At 53.5% G+C, this 23,602-nt stretch overlaps 1 protein-coding gene across 2 annotated transcripts in view; it reads left to right on the forward strand.

Annotated features, from left to right (window-relative positions):
• PES1 (pescadillo ribosomal biogenesis factor 1) overlaps nt 1-23,602 on the forward strand; it is a 110,848-nt gene that overhangs the window by 4,790 nt on the left and 82,456 nt on the right. For both annotated transcript variants that reach the window (XM_075341501.1, XM_075341506.1), the window contains exons 2-3: nt 2,813-2,892; nt 17,753-17,906. In XM_075341501.1, coding sequence (XP_075197616.1) covers nt 2,813-2,892; nt 17,753-17,906 — 234 coding nt within the window. The remainder of the gene's footprint in view (nt 1-2,812; nt 2,893-17,752; nt 17,907-23,602) is intronic.

The raw sequence follows: 23,602 nt of genomic DNA on the forward strand, positions 1-23,602 counted from the left end.
CGTGTGTGGTAAATAATTATCTGGAGATTAAAATCCCCAAAAGTTAGGCCGCTTTTACACTTTGTTCCTCTCCCGTAAACTGGTCCCGTAGGGGCTTCAGTCCGAACCCACCGGAAAATGGGATTCAGACATATACGCCAACGAGCTACTGATTATAATTGTGGAGAGAGAATGGCCGTGTGCTCTGCATGCACCATTTTCGGGAGTATACGCCTATTGGAGGCGGACACCAAGACATAGTAGACTGCGTCTGGGTGTCTGAAACCCGTTTTGCTGAGGGTTTGGACAGAAGTCCTGATGGGAATGGTGGAGAGGAACGCAGTGTGAAAGAGGACTTATTGGTGTGAGGAGCAGCCAGTCGGGTGCATGTTCACCTCCTGGTTTTTGTATTTTTCGCTTAGAACTCTTCATTGCTGAGGTTTGTGTATACTGGTCACAGGGGCCATGTAATATCTATGGAAGCTGCTGACCGGAAAGATCAGGCTGCCAATAATCAGTTCACCTATCTGGGTGAAGAAGGGGTTATTGTAGTAGAATAGGTAAAGACCCTCATGATGACATCTGTTTGTTCCATGCAAAGGTAATGAGAACGTTATTTATTTTGCTTACATGGCACCATCATATTACAGACAATCACTGTTTCATTAGGGCTCACAATCGAAGTTCCCTATCAAAGTGCTGTAAGAGTGTGATAGGAGACCCCAAACCCCAGCACTGGCAGGCAAGAGTGTCACCGCTGCCCCCATATTAGCCATTCTGCTTTATCTAATGGAGCTACACATATTAAAACTGGCAATTCTCAGCCACTTTTCTTAGACCTCTGCCTTGTGCTGTTCCTCTAGTATTTTTCCCGGAAATGTAACTTTAAGGCTGGTTTCACACTACGTCTTTTTAACATCCGTTGAAAACGTTTTTTTAACGGAAGTACGGATCCTGCTTTTATAGCAAATAACGTATGCAAACGCATATGTTATTTTGCAGGATCCTGCAGTGGATGTTTCGGGGCGTGCATTGTAGTCATGTGATCGGGAGTGAGGGTAACTAGAGTGGGAGGAGGCTTCTGACAGCTGCAGACGCTGGTAACTAAGGTAAACATCGGCCTTGGATACCCGATATTTATCTTGGTTACGAGTCGGAGCCGGGCTGCTTGCACGGGAGAGGGGGAGAGAGGGGGAGAGAGGGGGAGAGAGGGGGAGAGAGAGGGAGAGAGAGGGAGAGGGAGGGGGAGAGAGAGAGAGGGAGGGGGAGAGAGAGAGAGGGAGGGGGAGAGAGAGAGAGGGAGGGGGAGAGAGAGAGAGGGAGGGGGAGAGAGAGAGAGGGAGGGGGAGAGAGAGAGAGGGAGGGGGAGAGAGAGAGAGGGAGGGGGAGAGAGAGAGAGGGAGGGGGAGAGAGAGAGAGGGAGGGGGAGAGAGAGAGAGGGAGGGGGAGAGAGAGAGAGGGAGGGGGAGAGAGAGAGAGGGAAGGGGAGAGAGAGAGAGGGAGGGGGAGAGAGAGAGAGGGAGGGGGAGAGAGAGAGAGGGAGGGGGAGAGAGGGAGAGGGAGGGGGAGAGAGGGAGGGGGAGGGGGAGAGAGGGAGAGAGGGAGGGGGAGAGAGAGAGAGGGAGGGGGAGAGAGAGAGAGGGAGGGGGAGAGAGAGAGAGAGGGAGGGGGAGAGAGAGAGAGAGGGAGGGGGAGAGAGAGAGAGGGAGGGGGAGAGAGAGAGAGGGAGGGGGAGAGAGGGAGGGGGAGAGAGAGAGAGAGAGGGAGGGGGAGAGAGAGAGAGGGAGGGGGAGAGGGAGGGGGAGGGGGAGGGGGAGAGAGGGAGGGGGAGAGAGAGAGAGAGGGAGGGGGAGAGAGAGAGAGGGAGGGGGAGAGAGAGAGAGAGGGAGGGGGAGAGAGAGAGAGGGAGGGGGAGAGAGAGAGAGGGAGGGGGAGAGAGAGAGAGGGAGGGGGAGAGAGGGAGGGGGAGAGAGAGAGAGGGAGGGGGAGAGAGAGAGAGGGAGGGGGAGAGAGAGAGAGGGAGGGGGAGAGAGAGAGAGGGAGGGGGAGAGAGAGAGAGGGAGGGGGAGAGAGAGAGAGAGAGGGAGGGGGAGAGAGAGAGAGAGGGAGGGGGAGAGAGAGAGGGAGGGGGAGAGAGAGAGAGAGGGAGGGGGAGAGAGAGAGAGAGGGAGGGGGAGAGAGAGAGAGAGAGGGAGGGGGAGAGAGAGAGAGAGAGGGAGGGGGAGAGAGAGAGAGAGAGGGAGGGGGAGAGAGAGAGAGAGAGGGAGGGGGAGAGAGAGAGAGGGAGGGAGGGGGAGAGAGAGAGAGGGAGGGGGAGAGAGAGAGGGAGGGGGAGAGAGAGAGAGGGAGGGGGAGAGAGAGAGAGAGAGAGAGAGAGACAGACAGACACCCCCTGTTTCCGGCCATGCAAAGTACTGTCTGGGCATGCTCAGTCCAAATGCAGGATCCTGTCTATCAGCATGCAACGTTCACCTACGTTTGCGTGCGTTATAGTCAGGATCCAGCAATTTGCAGTATTTGGACGGAGCTCAAAAACGCTACATGTTGCGTTTTTGAAACATGTTAAAATAACGCAAAAGGACGGATCCTGCGTCTAACGGACGCAAACGCAGGTGGACGAAAGTCCATTGAAAATGCATTGACATGAAAACGGATTTGCACAGGATCCGTACTTCCGTTAAAAAAACGTTTTTGACGGATGTTAAAAAGACGTAGTGTGAAACCAGCCTTAGGTGGCAACTGCGGAGCTATTACCATTCTCCTGTCGGATGATCCTGCACAATGAATGTTTATTCATGGCTGCTAATGTTGAATTATTTTTTGTCTCTTTCAGTATGAGCGTGGTTCAGCCACCAACTACATCACAAGAAATAAGGCTCGAAAGAAGCTGCAGCTGAGCCTGCCAGACTTCAGGTAAAATGCTCTTTTGTTATCGTCGGTTTTTAAAGAGTCTCTGTCAGCACAGAATAACTGTTCAAACAAAGTCCAAACACTCAGTGAATCATGGTGGGGACAATCATTTAAAGGGAACCAAACATCAGGATTTTCGTGTATAAGCTGCAGCCAGTGCAGTACTGGCACTATCATGCACAGTGTGTACGTACCATCAGGGGGCAGCTCGGGTGTTTAGGCAGTGAAATACAATTTTATAAAGTTTGAAATTTCGTGCACTTTTTGATTGACGTGTGCACCTCTGCAGATAATGTCCGGGCGGGTTATGCAGGAGTTCCCCGCCCCCCCACCAGCCTGTTCCTCCCTCTCTCCTGATGTCCGGGCGGGTTATGCACGTGTTCCCCGCCCCCCCGCGCCGCCTGTTCCTCCCTCCCTCCCTCCCTCTGGCTGTATGTAAATATCTAATCTTCAGAAACATGGCGCCGGAGTGGGCCTCTGCGCATAGCGCTTATCTCCGGCGCCATGTTTCTGAAGCCCCCGCATTACACAACTTGGTGTCTGAGAGGGCGGCGCCACAGCGATGTCACACCGGCTGGTGTGTTGGCCCGGTGTCCTGGGGCGGCACGATACAGGAGCAGCAGGTAATCGCGTCCTCCGGGCAGCTGTTCTGTCCTGTTCTAATCGCGCGCGCTCCTGCGGTCACAACGGGCTGTGAAGAAACGAGGGCGCATGCGCCGCCCTATCAGACAGCAAGTTGTGTAATGCGGGGGCTTCAGAAACATGGCGCCGTAGATAAGCGCTATGCGCAGAGGCCCACTCCGGCGCCATGTTTCTGAAGATTAGATATTTACATACAGCCAGAGGGAGGGAGGGAGGAACAGGCGGTGCGGGGGGCGGGGAACACGTGCATAACCCGCCCGGACATCAGGAGAGAGGGAGGAACAGGCTGTTGGGGGGACGGGGAACTCCTGCATAACCCGCCCGGACATTATCTGCAGAGGTGCACACGTCAATCAAAAAGTGCACGAAATTTCAAACTTTATAAAGTTGGATTTCGCTGCCTAAACACCCGAGCTGCCCCCTGATGGTATGTACACACTGTGCATGATAGTGCCAGTACTGCACTGGCTGCAGCTTATACACGAAAATCCTGATGTTTGGTTCCCTTTAAGTGCACCTACCCACCTGCTTGGTTTTCCTCAGTCTCCACCGCTCTCTTCTTTGATTGACAGCTCTGGCCTCAGAGCCAGAGAAGAAAGGAGATGGAAAACAAGCTGATGGGAAGGTGGACTTAAATGTTTGGCCCCACCATGATTCACAAGCGGCTGTATTTGGTTTGCACGGTCATTCTGGGCTGACAGAGACCCTTTAAATTATTATTTTGGCTCTACTCACTTCGTCATCCGGAGTTCAGCGAGGCAAGTGGTGTTGCGTCTATGGATCTCTTCTGGCTCGCGTGCACCAGCCACCAGCAGCAGGGATTGCACACCTGTCCTATTCCAATGATACTTGATGCTTATGCACATATGTCTAGATATGACGTCACCGGTAACGCTTACCTCCCGATGCAGAAGTGAGCAGCTCCGAAATAATCCTTTTACTGATGGTCTGGGTTATGTGCTTTCACACTGGGAGGTTTCTACACTGGGAGGTAATTTAAAACTTAGGAAGAACCCAGATTTGTAAGATAGAAACTAGTGGAGACAATGTATGGCACAGGTGGCCTTCATGACCTCATTCCTTTATGCTCTGGTGTTGCAGTAGTGGTGTGTGTCAGTGGTTTGGGCTTCAGGATAAAATGATGTATTTTCAGTGGCCATCACGTCTTGTACATTGGCCGGAATCTTGCCCAAGGACCTGTAGACATGACTACAGGATACTGGGAGCTCGGCAGCAGCGCTTATAGTATTGTGACCACTGTGGCAGCTTGTAATGGGAAGTGGGGGAGTCTACTGAATTGCTTACAAAATGAAACTATGATCCTTTCTTTGTCGCTCCATTGGGAGACCCAGACAATTGGGTGTATAGCTTCTGCCTCTGGAGGCCACACAAAGTATTACACTTTAAAAAGTGTAACCCCTCCCCTCTGCCTATACACCCTCCCGTGCATCACGGGCTCCTCAGTTTTATGCTTTGTGTTGAAGGAGGCACACATTCACTCGAGCTCCCATTTTAGTCAGCAGCAGCTGCTGATTGTATCGGATGGAAGAAAAGAGGGCCCCCACAGGGCCCCCGGCATGCTCCCTTCTCACCCCACTGAGTCGGCGGTGCTGTTAAGGTTGAGGTACCCATTGCGGGTACAAAGGCTGGAGCCACATGCCGTTTTCCTTCCCCATCCCTTAGAGGCTCTGGGGAAGTGGGATCCTAACCAGTCATCCAGGCACTGGGACCGGGCTCCCTCCGCAGCCCCTGTGGGAATCTGACGGACAGAAGACTGAGTATCATCAGGGACAGGCCCTGCATCTAAAGGTACTCTGTGTCCCCTTGGGGACGGCGCATGGAGTACTTCGTCTCAGACGCTGCAGCGGCTGCTGTATTTTTATGACGACCGGGACTACCGCGCCGACCGCGCCTGTTTGCCGGCCGCGGTATTAAATTTAGTCCCCGGCTTCATGCGGCCTAGTGCCATAACTCCAGCCCCCGGGCCTGCCAGTCAGGGGTAAGGGCGGGACGGTCGATCTGACGTCGACAGTGAGGGCTGGAGCACACTTTAGGTGTCCTCCTCCCCCCTCACTGATCACTGTGGGGCACCAGATTCCCGCACTTTATTAGTCGCCGCCCACGGCTCCCTCCTCCCCTGAGAACGCCGGCAGCCATGTTTTAAACACATTCTGCCGGTGGAGGACTTCTGGCTGCAGCTCTGGGAGACCCAAGGCAGGGAATCTGGTGGACACACACCGCTCTGGGCGGTCGGTAAGCCACCCCGGTGCTGGTCCCCCTAGGGTCCCGAAGTGTGTGTGTATATATATATATATATATATATATTTCTCTGTTCGGCCGCATTGTTTTGCTTTTGGCTATATACCCTCAGTGATCACTCTCCTAGGAGACAACAGCATGTCGTTCACAAGGAGCAAGGGTGCCAAGACACAGGGTTATTTTGCAACCTGTACCTCTTGTGCGGCTATGCTACCTGCAGGTTCCACCTACCCTCACTGTGAGCAATGCTCGGGCCCTGTGGCACTCGCTCAGCCGGAGCCTCGGGCACTGGTGGGACCCTCGGCTCAAGTAGAACCGCCGGCTTCCCCTGTCCAGGTGGCAGGGACAGAGTTTGCAGTTTTAGCTGAGAAACTCTCTGAGTCACTTTCACAATCCATGGCTCAGTCTATGGACAAATGGTCTGCTAAGATACTAGAAGCCTTGCAGTCCAGACCTGCTCTTACACAGGCCCCGGGCACTGCGGGGTCATCGTCCCCAGGCCCCTCTCGGTCTGCGCCGCAGCGTGCTCCCGGGGTGGCCCCTAGGTATCACGTGGAGGACTCCGGCACGGACCGCAGTCCCAGACCGGCTAAGCGGGCTCGCTGGGAATCTTCCCCGACTTCATCACGCTGTTCGGGGTCTCAGCTTGAGGACTCTCTAAAGGATGAAGCGGAGGTCGCAGCTCAGGGCTCTGACCCTGACGTTGCTCTCAATCTTGATACACCTGAAGGGGACGCCATAGTAAATGACCTTATAGCGTCCATCAACCAGGTGCTAGATCTTTCTCCCCCAACTCCACCTGTTGAGGAGTCTGCTTCACAGCAGGAGAAACACCAGTTTAGGTTTCCCAAATGTACATGGAGTGCTTTTTTCGATCACTCTAACTTCAGAGATGCTGTCCAGAAGCACAGAGCTTTTCCGGACAAGCGCTTTACTAAGCGCCTTAATGACACACGTTACCCCTTCCCCTCTGACGTAGTTAAGGGTTGGGCTCAATGTCCCAAGGTGGATCCTCCAGTCTCTAGACTGGCGGCTAGATCCGTAGTATCAGTGGCTGACGGTTCATCGCTCAAGGATGCCACTGACAGGCAGATAGAGCTCCTAATGAAATCCATCTATGAAGCCACAGGCGCGTCTTTTGCCCCGGCCTTTGCAGCCGTGTGGGCACTCCAAGCTATCTCAGCTTGTCTGTCTGAGATTAATGCGGTCACACGTACCTCTGCTCCGCAAGTAGCGTCTTTGACTTCTCAGGCGTCAGTATTTTCATCCTACGCCATGAATGCCGTCCTGGACTCTGCTAGCCGTACAGCGGTAGCATCCGCCAATTCGGTGGCAGTCCGCAGGGCCATGTGGCTACGCGAATGGAAGGCAGACTCTGCTTCCAAGAAGTTCTTAACCGGTTTACCATTTTCTGGCGACCGATTGTTTGGCGAGCGATTGGATGAAATTATTAAGCAATCCAAGGGAAAGGACTCTTCTTCGGCGCTCCATTGGGAGACCCAGACGATTGGTGTATAGCACTGCCTCCGGAGGCCACACAAAGCATTACACTAAAAAGTGTAAGGCCCCTCCCCTTCTGGCTATACACCCCCCGTGGGATCACGGGCTGCTCAGTTTTCAAGCTTTGTGCGAAGGAGGTCAGACATCCACGCATAGCTCCACTGTTTAGTCAGCAGTAGCTGCTGACTATATCGGATGGAAGAAAAGAGGGCCCATATAGGGCCCCCAGCATGCTCCCTTCTCACCCCACTTGTGGTTTGTAAGGTTGAGGTACCCATTGCGGGTACGGAGGCTGGAGCCCACATGCTGTTTTCCTTCCCCATCCCCCTGAGGGGCTCTGAGGAAGTGGGATCTTACCGGCCCCCACACCCTGAGGCCGGGCTCCATCCACAGACCCATAGAACCTGCCGGATACGGAGCTGGGTACCGTTCAGGGACAAGGCCCTGCAACATTCAGGTACTCTGTGTCCCCGTACAGACAGGCACAGCACACTCCAGACTTGCTGGGTGTGCTAGTGCGCCGGGGACAGTAGCGCTGCGCGCTGGGGTTGGAGTCACTGCAGCTTAGCTGAGTGACTTTATGTATTGGGAACTACCCGGAGCGGCGGCGCGGCTGGGACTTGTAGTGCGCCGGGGACTTAGCGCCGACCGTGCTTTTACGACGGCGGCGCTTCTAAATCTAGTCCCCGGCTTTTGCGGCTTAGCTCCGCTTCGTTCCCGCCCCCACCCTGTCAATCAGGGAAAGGGACAGACGCTGGGCAATCGTCAGCGCCGAGGGCTGGAGCCTTATTTACATGCTCCAGCCCTCTCACTGGGCACAGTGGGACGCAAGTTTCCCGCACTTTGTCTGAGCACGCCCAGGGCCCGCCCCCCCCCCCCCTCCACAGACGCCGGCAGCCATTCCTGCATGCAGTCTGGCTGGAGGACGGACACAGGCTCTGGGAGACCCAGACTAGGGATTTCTGGCGACCACACACCCGCGTTAAGCGGGCGGTAAGCAGCACATTCGTGCTGGCCCCACTAGTGCCACAGTGTTTATTTGGTGTACTTTTTTCCTGTACCAGATATATATGTATATTGCACTGTAAGGTCGCTTCTTGGCTTTATACCCTATATTGCTCTGAGGAGACAACAACATGTCATCCACAAAACGCAGGGGTGCCAAGGCACAGGCTGTATACACTGCTTGTACAGCATGTGGGGCTAATCTACCGGCAGGCTCCAACGACCCCCATTGTGTGCAATGTTCGATCCCGGTGGCACTTCGTCAGCCAGAGTCTATGGTGATAGTGGCCCAGGCAGAGACGCCTGTGAACCCTGCCCCGGTGACGGGGACAGAATTTGCAGTTTTTGCTGATAAAATGTCTGTGACTATGACAAAAATCCTGGAGACCTTGCAGTCCAGGCCAGTGGCTCAGACCATGGACACTGCTGTGTCTATGCCCCCCGGTCCCCCTCAGTTGGAACTAATCCGTACTTCAAGGGGGTCCCAGGCATCACAGGCTGAGGACTCTGACTCGGATGACAGTCCCAGGCGGCCTAAGCGGGCTCGCTGGGAGAGACCCTCCACGTCATCACGCTGCTCAGGGTCTCAGCGAGAAGGGTCTCTATATGATGAGACAGAGGTGGGTGATCAGGAGTCTAGTCCTGAGACCGCACTCAATCTGGATACGCCTGATGGTGACGCCATGGTAGATGACCTCATAGCGGCCATCAATAGGCTGTTGGATATTTCTCCCCCAGCCCCTTCAGCAGAGGAGGCAGCTGCACAGCAGGAGAAGTTCCATTTCCGGTATCCCAAGCGTAAACTGAGTACTTTTCTGGACCACGCTGACTTCAGAGAATCAGTCCAGAAACACCACGCTTATCCAGACAAGCGTTTCTCCAAACGTCTTAAGGATACACGTTATCCCTTTCCCCCTGACGTGGTCAAACGCTGGACCCAGTGTCCAAAGGTGGATCCCCCAATATCCAGGCTTGCGGCTAGATCCTTAGTCGCAGTAGAGGATGGGGCTTCACTTAAAGATGCCAATGACAGACAGATGGACCTTTGGTTGAAATCTGTCTATGAAGCTATCGGCGCGTCGTTTGCTCCAGCATTCGCGGCCGTGTGGGCTCTCCAAGCTATTTCAGCTGGTCTGGCACAGGTGGACTCTATCATACGTCCAGCAGTGCCACAAGTGGCGTCCTTAACTACGCAAATGTCTGCGTTTGCGACCTACGCTATCAATGCGGTACTGGACTCCACGAGCCGTACCTCAATGGCGTCCGCCAACTCTGTGGTTTTGCGCAGAGCCTTGTGGTTAAAAGAATGGAAAGCAGATTCTGCTTCTAAAAAATGTTTAACCAGCTTGCCATTATCTGGAGACAGACTGTTTGGCGAGCAATTGGCGGAAATCATTAAACAGTCCAAGGGTAAGGACTCTTCCTTACCCCAGCCCAGGTCAAGCAAACCTCAACAGAGGAAGTGGCAGTCGAAGTTTCAGTCCTTTCGAGGCTCGGGCAAGCCCCAATTCTCCTCGTCCAAGGGGACTCAGAAAGAGCAAAGGAGCTCTGATTCCTGGCGGGCTCAATCACGCCCCAAGAAAGCAACCGGAGGTACCGCTTCCAAGGCGGCTGCCTCATGACTTTCGGCCTCCTCCCTCCGCATCCTCGGTCGGTGGCAGGCTCTCCCGCTTTTGCGACATTTGGCTGCCACAGGTCAAGGACCGGTGGGTAACAGACATTTTGTCTCACGGGTACAGGATAGAGTTCAGTTCTCGTCCTCCGCCTCGGTTCTTCAGAACTTCCCCACATCCCGACCGAGCAGATGCCCTTCTGCAGGCAGTGGATTCTCTAAGAGCAGAAGGAGTGGTGGTCCCTGTTCCTCTTCGGGAACAAGGGCAAGGTTTTTACTCCAATCTCTTTGTGGTGCCAAAAAAGGACGGCTCATTCCGTCCTGTTCTGGACCTAAAACTGCTCAACAAGCATGTGAACGCCAGGCGGTTCCGGATGGAATCCCTCCGCTCAGTCATTGCCTCAATGTCTCAAGGAGATTTCCTTGCATCAATAGACATCAAAGATGCTTATCTCCACGTGCCGATTGCTACAGAGCACCAACGCTTTCTACGCTTCGTGATAGGAGACGACCATCTTCAGTTCGTAGCTCTGCCATTTGGCCTGGCGACAGCCCCACGGGTTTTCACCAAGGTCATGGCGGCAGTGGTAGCAGTCTTGCACTCTCAGGGACACTCAGTGATCCCTTACTTGGACGATCTACTTGTCAAAGCACCCTCTCAAGAGGCATGCCAACTCAGCCTGAATGTTGCGCTGGAGACTCTCCAGACGTTTGGGTGGATCATCAACTTCTCAAAGTCGCATCTGTCACCGACCCAATCACTAACGTATCTTGGCATGGAGTTTCATACTCTCTCAGCGATAGTGAAGCTTCCGCTGGACAAGCAGCGGTCACTACAGACGGGGGTGCAGGCTCTCCTTCAAAGTCAGTCGCACCCCTTAAGGCGCCTCATGCACTTCCTAGGGAAGATGGTGGCAGCAATGGAGGCAGTCCCGTTTGCGCAGTTTCATCTGCGCCCACTTCAGTGGGACATTCTCCGCCAATGGGACGGGAAGTCAACATCCCTGGACAGGGAAGTCTCCCTTTCCCAGACGGCCAAGGACTCTCTTCAGTGGTGGCTTCGTCCCACCTCATTGTCACAGGGAAGATCCTTCCTACCCCCATCCTGGGCGGTGGTCACGACAGACGCGAGTCTGTCAGGGTGGGGAGCAGTGTTTCTACACCACAGGGCTCAAGGGACGTGGACTCAGCAGGAGTCCACCCTTCAGATCAATGTTCTGGAAATCAGGGCAGTGTATCTTGCCCTACTAGCCTTCCAGCAGTGGCTGGAAGGAAAGCAGATCCGAATTCAGTCGGACAACTCCACAGCGGTGGCATACATCAACCACCAAGGAGGGACACGCAGTCGGCAAGCCTTCCAGGAAGTCCGGCGGATTCTGATGTGGGTGGAGGACAGAGCATCCACCATATCCGCAGTTCACATCCCGGGCGTAGAAAACTGGGAAGCAGACTTCCTCAGTCGCCAGGGCATGGACGCAGGGGAATGGTCCCTTCACCCGGACGTGTTTCAGGAAATCTGTCGCCGCTGGGGGGTGCCGGACGTCGACCTAATGGCGTCTCGGCACAACAACAAAGTTCCGGCCTTCATGGCGCGGTCTCGCGATCAAAGAGCTCTAGCGGCAGACGCCCTAGTGCAAGATTGGTCGCAGTTCCGGCTCCCTTATGTGTTTCCACCTCTGGCACTCTTGCCCAGAGTGCTACGCAAGATCAGATCCGATTGCAGCCGCGTCATACTCGTCGCCCCAGACTGGCCGAGGAGGTCGTGGTATCCGGATCTGTGGCATCTCACGGTCGGCCAACCGTGGGCACTACCAGACCGACCAGACTTACTGTCCCAAGGGCCGTTTTTCCATCGGAATTCTGCGGCCCTGAACCTGACTGTGTGGCCATTGAATCCTGGATCCTAGCGTCTTCAGGATTATCCCAAGGGGTTGTTGCCACCATGAGACAGGCTAGGAAGTCAACGTCTGCTAAGATCTACCATAGAACGTGGAGGATTTTCTTATCCTGGTGCTCTGCACAAGGAGTATCCCCCTGGCCATTCGAGTTACCTACTCTTCTTTCCTTCCTGCAAGCTGGGTTGGAAAAGGGCTTGTCGCTCGGCTCCCTTAAAGGGCAAGTCTCGGCACTATCCGTGTTTTTTCAGAGGCGTCTAGCACGACTTTCTAAAGTGCGCACGTTCCTGCAGGGCGTTTGTCATATCGTCCCTCCGTACAGGCGGCCATTAGATCCATGGGATCTAAACAGGGTACTAGTTGCTCTCCAGAAGCCGCCCTTCGAGCCTCTGAAGGATGTGTCACTTTCTCGACTCTCACAGAAAGTGGCTTTTCTGGTAGCGGTCACGTCTCTTCGGAGAGTGTCTGAGCTAGCAGCGCTGTCATCCAAGGCACCCTTCCTGGTGTTCCACCAGGACAAGGTAGTGCTGCGCCCCATTCAGGAGTTTCTCCCTAAGGTAGTATCCTCTTTTCATCTTAATCAGGATATCTCCTTGCCATCCTTTTGTCCTCATCCAGTTCATCGGTATGAAAAGGATTTGCATTTGTTAGATCTGGTGAGAGCACTCAGAATCTACATTTCCCGCACGGCGCCCCTGCGCCGCTCGGATGCACTCTTTGTCCTTGTCGCTGGTAAGCGCAAAGGGTCGCAGGCTTCCAAAGCCACCCTGGCTCGATGGATCAAAGAACCAATTCTTGAAGCCTACCGTTCTGCGGGGCTTCCGGTTCCGTCAGGGCTGAAGGCCCACTCAACCAGAGCCGTGGGTGCGTCCTGGGCTTTACGACACCAGGCTACGGCTCAACAGGTGTGCCAGGCAGCTACCTGGTCGAGTCTGCACACTTTCACCAAACATTATCAGGTGCATACCTATGCGTCGGCGGACGCCAGCCTAGGTAGAAGAGTCCTGCTGGCGGCAGTTGCCTCCCCGTAGGGGAGGGCTGTCTTGCAGCTCTAACATGAGGTATTTCTTTACCCACCCAGGGACTGCTTTTGGACGTCCCAATCGTCTGGGTCTCCCAATGGAGCGCCGAAGAAGAAGGGAATTTTGTTACTTACCGTAAATTCCTTTTCTTCTAGCTCCTATTGGGAGACCCAGCACCCGCCCTGTTGTCCTTCGGGATTTTTGGTTTTTCGGGTACACATGTTGTTCATGTTGAACGGTTTTCAGTTCTCCGATGTTACTTCGGAGTGAATTTGTTTAAACCAGTTATTGGCTTTCCTCCTTCTTGCTTTAGCACTAAAACTGAGCAGCCCGTGATCCCACGGGGGGTGTATAGCCAGAAGGGGAGGGGCCTTACACTTTTTAGTGTAATGCTTTGTGTGGCCTCCGGAGGCAGTGCTATACACCAGTCGTCTGGGTCTCCCAATAGGAGCTAGAAGAAAAGGAATTTACGGTAAGTAACAAAATTCCCTTCGTCCTTACCCCAGTCCAAACCAAACAGACCTCAGCAACGGAAAATTCAAGCGAGGTTTCGGTCCTTTCGGCCCTCAGCCAGATCCCAATCCTCCTCGTCCAACAGGCCTCAGAAGGGCCAGAGGACCTCTCATGTATGGCGGTCTAAGTCACGTCCTCCAAAGACCGCCGGAGGCACCGTCTCCAAGGCGGCCTCCTCATGACTTTCGGCCTCCCCAAACCGCATCCTCGGTCGGTGGCAGGCTCTCCCGCTTTGGCGACGCCTGGTGGCCACATGTCCAAGACCGATGGGTGAGAGACATTCTGTCTCACGGTTACAGGATAGAGTTCAGCTCTCGTCCTCCAACTCGTTTCTTCAGAACATCTCCGCCCCTCGAGCGAACCGATGCACTTTTTCAGGCGGTGAACACTCTGAAGACAGAAGGAGTTGTGATCCCCGTTCCCCTTCAGGAACGTGGTCGCGGTTTTTACTCCAACTTGTTCGTGGTGCCAAAAAAGGACAGATCATTCCGTCCCGTTTTGGACCTCAAATTGCTCAACAGACACGTGAGAACCAGACGGTTTCGCATGGAATCTCTCCGCTCTGTCATCGCTTCGATGTCCCAGGGAGACTTCCTAGCATCGATCGACATCAAAGATGCTTATCTCCATGTGCCGATCGCACCCGAGCATCAACGCTTCCTGCGTTTCGCCATCGGGGACAAACACCTTCAGTTCGTGGCACTGCCTTTCGGCCTGGCGACAGCCCCACGGGTCTTCACCAAGGTCATGGCATCCGTTGTGGCAGTCCTACACTCTCAGGGCCACTCGGTGATCCCTTACTTAGACGATCTCCTAGTCAAGGCACCCTCCCGGGTGGCATGTCAACACAGCCTGACCGTTGCTCTGGAGACTCTCCAGAGGTTCGGGTGGATCATCAATTTCCCAAAGTCAAAATTGACTCCGGCCCAATCACTGACTTACCTCGGGATGGAGTTTCATACTCTCTCAGCGATAGTCAAGCTACCGCTGGACAAACAGCGTTCGCTGCAGACAGGGGTGCACTCACTTCTTCGGACACAGTCACACCCTTTGAGGTGCTTTATGCACTTCCTGGGGAAGATGGTGGCAGCAATGGAGGCAGTCCCCTTTGCGCAGTTTCATCTGCGTCCACTCCAATGGGACATTCTCCGCAAATGGGACAGGAGGTCGACGTCCCTCGACAGGAACGTTTCTCTTTCTCTGGCAGCCAAAACCTCTCTTCAGTGGTGGCTTCTTCCCACTTCTCTGTCGAAGGGAAAATCCTTCCTGCCCCCATCCTGGGCTGTGGTCACGACGGACGCGAGTCTGTCAGGGTGGGGAGCGGTTTTTCTCCACCACAGGGCTCAGGGAACCTGGACTCCGACAGAGTCCTCCCTTCAGATCAATGTTCTGGAGATAAGGGCAGTGTATCTAGCCCTAAAGGCGTTCCATCGGTGGCTGGAGGGCAGGCAGATCCGAATACAGTCGGACAACGCCACGGCGGTCGCGTACATCAACCACCAGGGCGGCACGCGCAGCCGTCAAGCCTTCCAAAAAGTTCGGCGGATTCTGCTGTGGGCGGAGACCACAGCCTCCACCATATCCGCAGTTCACATCCCGGGCGTAGAAAACTGGGAAGCAGACTTTCTCAGTCGCCAGGGCATGGACGCAGGGGAATGGTCTCTCCACCCGGACGTGTTTCAAGAGATCTGTTGCCGCTGGGGAACGCCGGACGTCGATCTCATGGCGTCTCGGCACAACAACAAAGTCCGGGCATTCATGGCACGGTCTCAGGATCACAGAGCTCTGGCGGCAGACGCATTAGTTCAGGATTGGTCGCAGTTTCGACTGCCTTATGTATTTCCTCCTCTGGCAATGCTGCCCAGAGTGTTACGCAAGATCAGGTCCGACTGCCGCCGCGCCATCCTCGTCGCTCCAGACTGGCCGAGGAGGTCGTGGTACCCGGATCTGTGGCACCTCACGGTGGGTCAACCGTGGGCACTCCCAGACCGACCAGACTTGCTGTCTCAAGGGCCATTTTTCCATCTGAATTCTGCGGCCCTCAACCTGACTGTGTGGCCATTGATTCCTGGCTCCTAGCGTCCTCAGGGTTATCTCAAGATGTCATTGCCACTATGAGACAGGCCAGGAAACCAACGTCCGCCAAGATCTATCACAGGGCTTGGAGGATCTTCTTATCCTGGTGCTCTGATAAGGGTTTTACCCCCTGGCCGTTTGCCTTACCCACTTTTCTTTCCTTCCTTCAATCTGGAATGGACAAGGGTTTGTCTCTCGGCTCTCTCAAGGGACAAGTATCGGCGCTTTCCGGGTTTTTTCAAAAACGTCTAGCCAGGCTTCCGCAGGTCCGCACGTTCCTGCAGGGAGTTTGCCGCATAGTCCCACCTTACAAGCGGCCGCTGGAACCCTGGGATCTTAACAGGGTTCTAAGGGCTCTTCAGAAACCACCTTTCGAGCCGCTGCGGGATGTCTCTCTATCACGTCTTTCGCAAAGGTGGCTTTTCTAGTGGCAGTTACATCGCTCCGTAGAGTGTCGGAGCTTGCAGCGCTGTCATGCAAAGCCCCCTTCCTGGTTTTTCACCAGGATAAGGTGGTTCTGCGTCCGGTCCCGGAATTCCTTCCGAAGGTGGTATCCCCTTTTCATCTCAATCAGGATATCTCCTTACCTTCATTTTGTCCTCATCCAGTTCACCAATGTGAAAAGGATTTGCACTTGTTAGATCTAGTGAGAGCACTCCGGCTCTACGTGTCTCGTACGGCGCCACTGCGCCGTTCTGATGCGCTCTTTGTCCTTGTCGCTGGCCAGCGTAAGGGGTCGCAGGCTTCCAGGTCAACCTTGGCTCGGTGGATCAAGGAACCGATTTTTGAAGCCTACCGTTCTTCTGGGCTTCCGCTTCCTTCAGGGCTGAAAGCCCATTCTACTGGAGCCGTGGGTGCGTCCTGGGCATTGCGGCACCGGGCTACGGCTCAGCAGGTGTGTCAGGCGGCTACCTGGTCTAGTCTGCACACTTTCACAAAACACTATCAGGTGCATACCTATGCTTCGGCAGATGCCAGTCTAGGTAGGCGAGTCCTTCAGGCGGCGGTTGCCCACCTGTAAGAGGGGGCCGTTTTCGCCTCTTTTTATCGGGGTATTCTTTTACCCACCCAGGGACTGCTTTTGGACGTCCCAATTGTCTGGGTCTCCCAATGGAGCAACAAAGAAGGGAATTTTGTTTACTTACCGTAAATTCCTTTTCTTCTAGCTCCTATTGGGAGACCCAGCACCCGCCCCTGTTCCCTTCGGGCTGTTTGTTCTTTTGTGTACACATGTTGTTCATGTTGAATCGTTTCTTTTGGTTCATGGTTTTCAGTTCTCCGAACATCCTTCGGATTGAATTTACCTTAGACCAATTTATAAGTTTCCTCCTTCCTGCTTTTGCACCAAAACTGAGGAGCCCGTGATGCACGGGAGGGTGTATAGGCAGAGGGGAGGGGTTACACTTTTAAAGTGTAATACTTTGTGTGGCCTCCGGAGGCAGAAGCTATACACCCAATTGTCTGGGTCTCCCAATAGGAGCTAGAAGAAAAGGAATTTACGGTAAGTAAACAAAATTCCCTTCTTTATATTGTTTTCAGCTACATTTGTCCCTATCACCAATAGCACTCAGTCTTGATTTTCCAATCGTACATACAGTCATGTAAAAGTTTTCAGTATGGCAGGGAATGGTAGTATGGCACTCTGTGCAGAATTATTAGGCAAGTGAGTATATTGATCACATGATACTTTTATACATGTTGTCCTACTCCAAGCTCTATAGGCTTGAGAGCCAGCAACCAATTAAGTAAATCAGGTGAAAAACAAAAAGCCAGCACTAAATGTGCACTTCAGCACTAAAAATTCCAAACTGTACTTATTATAAAAATTTTGAGATTTTTGGCAAAAATTGCAATTTCTTGAGCTGCCTCGCCACGTCACGGCAGATCTCATTTGAGGCAGTCCTACACTAAAATATTTTTATAAAATGTGCCATACGGCCTCACATATGAATAGTAGAACTGCTCTTAGCAGCACTCACCTGGTCTATTTCAATCCCGTACCCATAACTGAGTCATGGCTGTGGGCGGGACAGGTCCAAGCAAATGCTGCATGAAGTAAATAGCCTGTGGACAAGGCCTGATGACAATGTGAACAGTCACCAACCGCCAAAATCTAGACAGATGGAATATATCCCAAATTGGGGTGCATAGCAAGGTGGGGCTCAGCCACCGACCAATTCAATGAAGAAAAACAAAAAGCCAGCACTAAATGTGCACTTCAGCACTAAAAATTCCAAACTGTAGTGCAAGGATGCTTTCACAGAACTTTTTTATTTTATTTTTTTTGTGCGTTTTATATGGTATAAATCAGTGACCTATTCTCATCTTTCTTCCTTTAGACGTCTCTGCATCTTAAAAGGAATCTATCCTCATGAGCCCAGACACAAGAAGAAAGTCAACAAGGGGTCAACTGCGCCGCGGACCTTCTATCTGTTGAAGGACATTAAGTTTCTATTGCATGAACCTATAGTGAGGAAGTTCAGAGAGTACAAGGTATGTTTTCTAATATCCTGATGCCACGAGTGTCTCATTTTTGGGAGACTTGTGGCTGCTCTGGGATCTGCGTCTCACATTGCCTTGTGAGACTCTGGGTTATAAACATATTTGCTTTCTTTCTGTCCAGCAAGGGTTAAGTAGTCTTTCCTTGCTGGGATCTTCTTGTTAGTTTGTCTCGGGTGCAGCCGGTTTGTGACCACTCCACGTCACCTTTAAATAGTCACATGTTCTATCTCAAGATGTCGGTTATAGAGATTCACTCTGATCTGACCACCTTGGAGGGAGCAAACTTGTTGTAGCTGCTGAAGACTTGTTGCGTGCAGCCCTGTTGTCTGGCTGCAGCTTTGAAGTTTATGTTCCTCTGTCTGCTACCTTGCCCTTTGTCAAAATATTGTATTTTTGTAGTCTAGTACATTAAACAACCTTCACATTAGCCAGAGTGAGTGGAAGGACAGATAGGGACTAGACACGTGATGGCAACTAGGGGAAAGCCTTGAATAGGGACGTTAGGACAGCTCAGAGTTCAGACACGGGTTACTGTCAGGAGAAGTCCCGACCCCCGCTCCAATCATCAGGGCATGCCTCTCCCTTTCCATCCCCGTTGAACCTCTATTGTGTGCCGGACATCCCCATGCCAAAGCGTGTCACCCAATTATGATAATTTTTACAAATGTGCTGGAAACAGTCTTAGAAGTCACTTAGCAGTGTGCTGTTCTTAGCAGTTAGGTGCCAATGTCTTAATTTCACTCTTATTTAGCACAGACTTTACAGTGATTCAGTACAAATAATGTCCGCCGATGGAGGACCATGTATTGTCCTAAGCAGCCATATTTGGGATGGCATTGCCTGCAGTCTATGCAGAAGGCTGTACTAAACAATCTACCTATAAAAATCTACCCATAAAAGGCGTCTATAGCTTACTACCATATGTTGCAGGAGCACAAGGGTGATATATTATATATACTCCTTCAGATATACATAATAAAGTACTGGTGCAGACTTTCTTCTGGATAGAAGTCTCCATTGAGAAGCTCCTGAAATGGCAAACCGTTCAATTTGTGTATGGACACTGCTGTTCGTCAAATGTTTCTTGTTGGAAAGCCTCTGCAGGTGAAATGTAGTCTTCCATGGTGGCCCAGTGTCATCCATGGGTGGCTCAAGTACAGCAGAGGAGGAAGCGGCTTCTGCAGAGCAGCTCTCCATTTTGTCTTGTGGAGAGGTTCGTGAGTGGGGTGTTTCCCTCTAATATGGTTTGTGCACAATGGTTGTCTGAATCAGTCCCTTAGTGTTAACAAGACAGTAAACTCAGACAGCATTAAAGGGAACCTGTCACCAGATTTTTACCTATTAAACTAAAAGAATCACCTTCTGCAGCTCCTGGGCTGCATTCTATGAGGGTGCACCTTGGCCCTGACTCCCCTTGCAGACCCCAAAAATAACTTTATAAAGCTTGGCATTTAGGTATGCTAATTACCTGTGTTGGCCAGATGGGCGGGCTTATTTTCTGCTCCTGTCCCCCCCTCCTGCCGCTGTTCGCCGTCCTCCTTCCTTGATTGACGGGATAACTCCCTCCGTCATCCTCCTCTTCGCATTTTCAAATCTTGCACCTGTGCACTTAGGTCTGCTCGCGCAGGCGCAGTTCACTCTGCCATATCACAGGCAGAGCAGAAAACAGCTGCCCTCGCTTGCACAGGCGCGAGATTTGAAAATGCGACAAGGAGGATGACGGAGGGAGTCATCCAGTCAATCAAGGAAGGACGACGGCGCTCAGCGGCAGGAGGGGAGACAGGGGCAGAAAATGAGCCCGCCCATCTGGCCAACACAGGTAATTAGCGTACCTAACGGCCAAGTTTTATAAAGTTATTTTCTTTGTCGCTCCATTGGGAGACCCAGACAATTGGGTGTATAGCTTCTGACTCCGGAGGCCACACAAAGAATTACACTTTAAAAAGTGTAACCCCTCCCCTCTGCCTATACACCCTCCCGTGGATCACGGGCTCCTCAGTTTTATGCTTTGTGTGGAAGGAGGCACACATCCACTCATGCATTCTCAACTTAGTTATGTCGGTTGGAAGAAAAGAGGGCCCCCACGGGGCCACCGGCATGTTCCCTTCTCACCCCACTACGTCGGCGGTGTTGTTAAGGTTGAAGTACCCATTGCGGGTACAGAGGCTGGAGCCACATGCCGTCTCCTTCACCATCCCTTAAGCGGCTCTGGGAGAAGTGGGATCCTAAGCGGTCATCCATTTACTGGGACCGTGCTCCATCCGCAGCCCCTGTGGGAACCTGCCGGACCGGAGCCTCTTCAGCCTCAGGGACCGGGCCCTGCAACTCAAAGGTACTCTGTGTCCCCATAGGGGACTGTGCAGGAGCGCACCTTCTTCCCGGAAGCCGCGGCGGCTGCTGAATTCAGGAGGCCGGTGGACTTCCGCGCCGACCGTGCCTGCTTGTCGAGCGCGGTCTCAAATTTAGTCCCCGGCTTCATCGTGGCCTAGTCGCAAAAATCCCGCCCCCGGGCCTGCCTGTCAGGGGTAAGGGCGGTAGTACCGACCTGACGTCGGATGTGAGGGCTGGAGCATCTTGCATGTTTCCTCCCCCCTCACTGATCACTGTGGGGACCCCAGATTCCCGCACTTTGCTGGCGCCGCCCACGTCTCCACTCCTCCCCTGAGAGCTCCGGCAGCCATTTTTTGGCATTCTGCCGGTGGAGGATTCTCAGTGAACAGCTCTGCAGCTCCGGGGGATCCAAGGCAGGGAATCTGGAGGACACACTCCGCTCGTTAGCGGTCGGTAAGCCACACCGGTCACCCGGTGCTGGTCCCCCTAGGGTGCCGGATTAGATACGTATATATCTATATCTATCTGTTCGGTGGGCTGTATACCCCTTTCCCATATACCCTCAGTGATCACTCTCCTAGGAGACAACAGCATGTCGTCCACAAGGAGCAAAGCTGCTAAGGCACAGGGTTTTTTTGCGGCCTGTACCTCTTGTGGGGCTATGTTAACTGCGGGTTCCACCTACCCTCACTGTGAGCAATGCTCGACCCCTGTTTCGCTTGCTCAGCCGGAGCCTCGGACACTGATGGGCCCCTCGGCTCATGTAGACCCCCCTGCTCCCCCTGACCAGGCTGCAGGGACAGAGTTCGCCTCTTTTGCTGAGAAACTCTGAGTCACTTTCTCACTCCATTGCACAGTCTATGGACAAATGGTCTTCTAAGCTGCTAGAGGCCTTGCAGTCCAGACCGGACCCTTCACAGGCCCCGGCCCCTGTTGGCTCGTCGCCTCCAGGCCCCTCTCGGTCCGCGCCACAGCGCGCTCATAGGTTGGCCCCTCGGTCTCAGGCGGAAGACTCCTGCCCGGACCGTAGTCCTAGACCGGCTAAGCGGTCTCGCTGGGACTCTTCCCCGACTTCCTCTCGCTGCTCGGGATCCCAGCTTGAGGACTCTCTGGAGGACGAGGCGGACGTCGCAGCTCAGGGCTCTGACCCTGACGTCGCCCTTAACCTTGATACACCTGAGGGGGACGCCTTAGTAAATGATCTTATCTCGTCCATCAACCAGGTGTTAGATCTCTCTCCCCCGCCTCCTCCTGTAGAGGAGTCGGCGTCTCAGCAGGAGAAACACCAGTTTCGGTTCCCCAAACGTACACGCAATACGTTTTTTGATCACTCTAACTTCAGGGACGCTGTCCAGAAGCCCAGAGCGGTCCCGGACAAGCGCTTTACTAAGCGCCTCACTGACACGCGTTACCCCTTCCCATCTGAAGTCGTTAAGGGTTGGGCTCACTGTCCCAAGGTGGATCCCCCAGTCTCAAGATTGGCGGCTAGATCCGTGGTGTCGGTTGCAGATGGCTCATCGCTAAAAGATGCCACTGACAGACAGATTGAGCTCCTGGTGAAGTCCATCTATGAGGCCACGGGCGCGTCTTTTGCCCCGGCCTTTGCAGCCGTGTGGGCACTCCAAGCTATCTCGGCTTGTCTGACTGAGATTAATGCTGTCACACGTAATTCTGCTCTGCAAGTGGCGTCTTTGACCTCTCAGGCGTCAGCCTTTTCATCCTACGCCATGAACGCCGTCCTGGACTCTGCTAGCCGTACAGCTTTAGCATCCGCTAACTCTGTGGCAGTCCGCAGGGCCATGTGGCTGCGCGAATGGAAGGCAGATTCGGCTTCCAAGAGGTTCTTAACCGGTTTGCCGTTTTCTGGCGAACGTTTGTTTGGCGAACGTTTGGATGAGATTATTAAGGAATCCAAAGGAAAGGATTCCTCCTTACCCCAGGCCAAACCTAAGAGACCTCAACAGAGAAAGGTTCAATCGAGATTTCGGTCCTTTCATCCCTCCGCCAAGTCCCAATCCTCTTCGTCCAACAGGCCGGAGAAAGGCCAGAGGAACTCCTATGCGTGGCGATCCAAGTCTCGCCCACAAAAGGCCGCAGGAGGCACTGCCCCCAAGATGGCTTCCTCATGACTCTCGGCCTCCCCTGACCGCATCCTCGGTCGGTGGCAGGCTCTACCGCTTTGGCGACGCCTGGTGGCCACATGTTCAAGACCGATGGGTGAGAGACATTCTGTCTCATGGTTACAGGATAGAGTTCAGCTCTCGTCCTGCGGCTCGCTTCTTCAGAACCTCTCCGCCCCCCGCTCAGGCCGACGCACTTTTTCAGGCAGTAGCCGCTCTAAAGATGGAAGGAGTGGTGATCCCCGTTCCCCTTCAGGAACGTGGTCGCGGATTTTACTCCAACTTGTTCGTGGTGCCAAAAAAGGACGGGTCATTCCGTCCCGTTCTGGACCTCAAGCTGCTCAACAGACATGTGAGAACCAGACGGTTCCGGATGGAATCTCTCCGCTCGGTCATCGCCTCAATGTCACAAGGAGACTTCCTAGCATCGATCGACATCAAGAATGCTTATCTCCATGTACCGATCGCACCCGAGCATCAACGTTTCCTGCGTTTCGCCATCGGGGACGAACACCTCCAGTTCGTGGCATTGCCTTTCGGCTTGGCGACAGCACCACGAGTTTTCACCAAAGTCATGGCATCCGTTGTGGCGGTCCTGCATTCTCAGGGCCACTCGGTGATTCCCTACTTGGACGATCTCCTAGTCAGGGCCCCGTCTCGGGTGGTGTGTCAACAAAGTCTATCTGTCGCTCTGGCGACTCTCCAGCGGTTCGGGTGGATCATCAACTTCCCGAAATCCAAGTTGACACCGACCCAATCACTGACGTACCTTGGGATGGAGTTTCATACCCAGCAAGCGTTAGTCAAGCTTTCGAGAGACAAACAGCTTTCTCTGCAGGCAGGGGTGCAATCCCTTCTTCGGAGTCAGTCACACCCCTTAAGGCGCCTCATGCACTTCCTGGGGAAGATGATGGCAGCTATAGAGGCAGTCCCGTTCGCGCAATTCCATCTTCGGCCACTCCAATGGGACATTCTCCGCAAATGGGACAGGAGTTCGGCTTCCCTCGACAGGAACGTCTCTTTCCCTTGCAACCAAGACGTCACTTCAGTGGTGGCTTCTTCCCAACTCTCTGTCGCAGGGAAAATCCTTCCTACCCCCAACCTGGGCTGTGGTCACCACGGATGCGAGCCTGTCAGGGTGGGGAGCGGTTTTTCTCCACCACAGGGCTCAGGGAACCTGGACTCCGATAGAGTCATCCCTTCAGATCAATGTTCTGGAGATAAGGGCAGTGTATC

This window comes from Anomaloglossus baeobatrachus, chromosome 1 (assembly GCF_048569485.1).
Source record: "Anomaloglossus baeobatrachus isolate aAnoBae1 chromosome 1, aAnoBae1.hap1, whole genome shotgun sequence".
Lineage (NCBI taxonomy): Eukaryota > Metazoa > Chordata > Amphibia > Anura > Aromobatidae > Anomaloglossus > Anomaloglossus baeobatrachus.